The sequence below is a fragment of the Lupinus angustifolius genome, chromosome LG05 (genome assembly GCF_001865875.1).
Source record: "Lupinus angustifolius cultivar Tanjil chromosome LG05, LupAngTanjil_v1.0, whole genome shotgun sequence".
Classification (NCBI taxonomy): domain Eukaryota; kingdom Viridiplantae; phylum Streptophyta; class Magnoliopsida; order Fabales; family Fabaceae; genus Lupinus; species Lupinus angustifolius.
In genome coordinates this window covers 24,994,680-24,997,676 of record NC_032013.1, presented here as the reverse complement: position 1 = coordinate 24,997,676, position 2,997 = coordinate 24,994,680, and the positions used below count along the sequence as shown (strand labels likewise).

At 29.5% G+C, this 2,997-nt stretch overlaps 1 protein-coding gene across 1 annotated transcript; it reads right to left on the bottom strand.

Annotated features, from left to right (window-relative positions):
* On the bottom strand, positions 140 to 782 carry LOC109347234 (wound-induced protein 1-like). The gene has a single exon (XM_019586942.1). The coding sequence runs from the start codon at positions 723 to 725 to the stop codon at positions 234 to 236; it is 492 nt and encodes a 163-aa protein (XP_019442487.1). The 5' UTR covers positions 726 to 782; the 3' UTR covers positions 140 to 233.

Sequence of the window (2,997 nt, the reverse complement as noted above, 5' to 3'; positions counted from 1 at the left end):
ATACAAATTATTAAATTTGATACAAATAACATTCTTCATTAAAGTTAATGTTTTAAATTATACTCCCCAATAAGCATTTCCATCAAATATAGTTATAGGCACAATAATTCGAGCGATTTCAAGATCGCAAGAACAACTATTTAAAACACATTTCAGAAGTAATATATAGTTAGATACATCTCCATTCAGATTATTATTCAACATTCTTGCCTACCTGATCATGAATCAGAACTTCATACAGCAAGAACAAGATCCGGTAACGACCCTTGAACCCTAGCCCGAGATGTGCTCCGCCACAGTCTAGCCTCACGACCACCACCACCCTCATAATCACGCACCACCAAAGTAATCAATGTGTTGAAATACTCACGAATCTGATCAACAATCCCTTCCTTGAATCTCCACAAATGAACCCAATACTCTCCCTTCTCTTCCCACCCTTCAACAATGACACAGTCTCCAATGACCTTCATTCTCCGTGGCTTAAACTTGAAAGCCTTCAGTGTTGATTTTCCAGTAAGCATTTCCATCATGTATTGACAGTGATGAGGTCCATGGTACCACCATTCTAGCTCTGTTCCGACTAGGTTTGATAGCTTCTTTGTGTCGCTATCACGCAATGCCTTGTAAATCGTTTTCACGGTTTTCCGGTGGCTGTTTTGCTGTTCTGATGACAGTGTAACGGTGGCTTTCACGGTGTCGCATTCGCCGTGAGTTGTGTTCATGGTAGAAGAGTGGTTGTTGCATAAGCTACATATTCAGGCGTGTGGTTTATCAGAATTTAGGTTTAAACGTGTTGGCTTAGGTTGCTGAAATGACACATTAATATAAATGGCTGATCATAAACATGAGTTAGTAGATAGCGACATGACTTTTTTGGTACACATGTTCTTCGTCGAATTAGTAATAGGAAGTGGAAAAATAAAAGTTCATTTTTAATACTCTTGTAATTTTTGCAAATAAAAATAATGGAAATCAATGATATATTGAATATGTATAAAAGATTTAATCGAAAAATGTTAATATATTAGTATTTGTTAAGAGTGAGACTCAAACTTTCAAGCTTCAATCTACTTCACTCAACTTTTTCTCCACAACTATCAAATTAACTTGTAATTCTGTTTTTTTTTTAAATTTCTTATGGATAAAACTCAAACTCACACCTCTTTCACTTCATTCCTTAAATATTCTATCTTAATTATTAAAACACATTGTAACTCTCACAATACATATATCTTACTTCAACAAAAATTCACTATTTCCCTCAATATTAAATACATCTTTTTTATAACAAGTTAACTATTTTAATTTTTTTTAAAAGAAATAACTATATAGAATAATAAATTGGAGATCCAAAATAGGAAAAGACAAAAAATGGCTCTACCAACAACAAAAAAATTGTACATATTATTTTATACAATCTTTTACTATTAATGAGGAATAATTACTTCATTACATTTTTTTCATAACTTATTGTTTTCATGAAAGTTAATTTTTTTAATGAGATGAATTTTTCTTAGTTTTTTGTATTATCAAGGACATTTCTTCATTCTTTAGGTAAGGAACTAATCCATTTAGGGTATGTGACTGCTACTCCCAACAAGTGTCACTTATAGGAATTAAATCATTAACATTTTGGTCATTCTAAAAATTTAACAGAGCCTTACATTATTAGACCTAACACTTTGTTAATGGATGAGTTTTTCTTATTGATAACAAAAAAAAGTAATACAAAAATTGTCTCATTAACTCACCCAATATAGGCTTGGAATTTGTATAAATTATAATAATCGTGCAATAAGAAGGCATAAAAAATAAAAATAATTGAAATTTGAATAAAGTATACTATATAATGGAGTAATTTTTCACATAGATTATATGTAACTGAATAAACTATATAGTGATCCATGGTTGGAATAATGTAGATTTATGTCCTTACTTGGTGCCCATATCTCTATCTCACCTAATTATATAAAAATATGTGATTTAATGTATTATTTTTATAAAATTAAATTAAATTAAAGTATTATTTTTTATTTTTCGATAAATATTTATTGGTGCTGATGTGAGAAGGAGGATCCGTTCCGGTTGGAGTGCAGTGTGTGTAGAATATTGAAATTATTAAAAGTTTGCTAATGGGTTCAGAAATATGCTGAAGAGTGAAGACTGGCACAGTGCGAATCTTGCACCAAATAAAGACAAAGCTGGTTAGAATGGCTATTTTAATGGTTCTGATGGAATATCATATACACAGGGTTCTGAATTCTTTGATTTTGTATTCCGCCAGCATTTGAAAAGCTTGTTATTATTTTTAATTAATTCCACTACTCGTGAACGTAATTAATTTTTTTAAGGCAGAAAGAATTTTTTATTAATTAAGTCAAAACAGAAGCTAGAAAGTGTGGAAAGTTATCAAACTAAACCCTATAGACGTAGAAGAATTCATCATCCATTTTACTGCAATATAAAGATAAAACATATTTAAGAAGTATTTAAGTAATTGGACAAGTGTAATTTCTATATTCCAACTTTATTTTTACCATTATATAAATGCAAAATATGTCTAAAGAAAATTCAGGTCATTGAACCTATATAATTTCATTCAATTCTATTTAGTAAGCATTATTGATATAATTTTTATACTCCAATTTTATCATTTTATAGCATTACTACAAGAAACTTCTACATGCTTTTTTATTATTTTCCATTAATGTATCACTTTTATCTAATACATTCTTCTACTTTTATTTTCTCTCTTCATTACCCCAAGAAAGTACAATTTTGACCGACATGAGATACATTCAATGACACACTAATTATTATTAGAGGTATAGGTAAGAAATTTAATGAAACTTTGTATATACACTTGATATCAGAAAAATAAAACTATAGGTTGATAAACACGGAGTATCAATCGACGTGCTAGTATTAATAAAGTTTAAACAACGTTATTATGTGATTTTTTTTATCAATTATTAAAACAAAAAGTGTTATTTT

Bases quoted from the DNA above. Each gene is read 5' to 3' on its own strand.
- LOC109347234 (XM_019586942.1), bottom strand. From the start codon at position 725: ATGAACACAACTCACGGCGAATGCGACACCGTGAAAGCCACCGTTACA.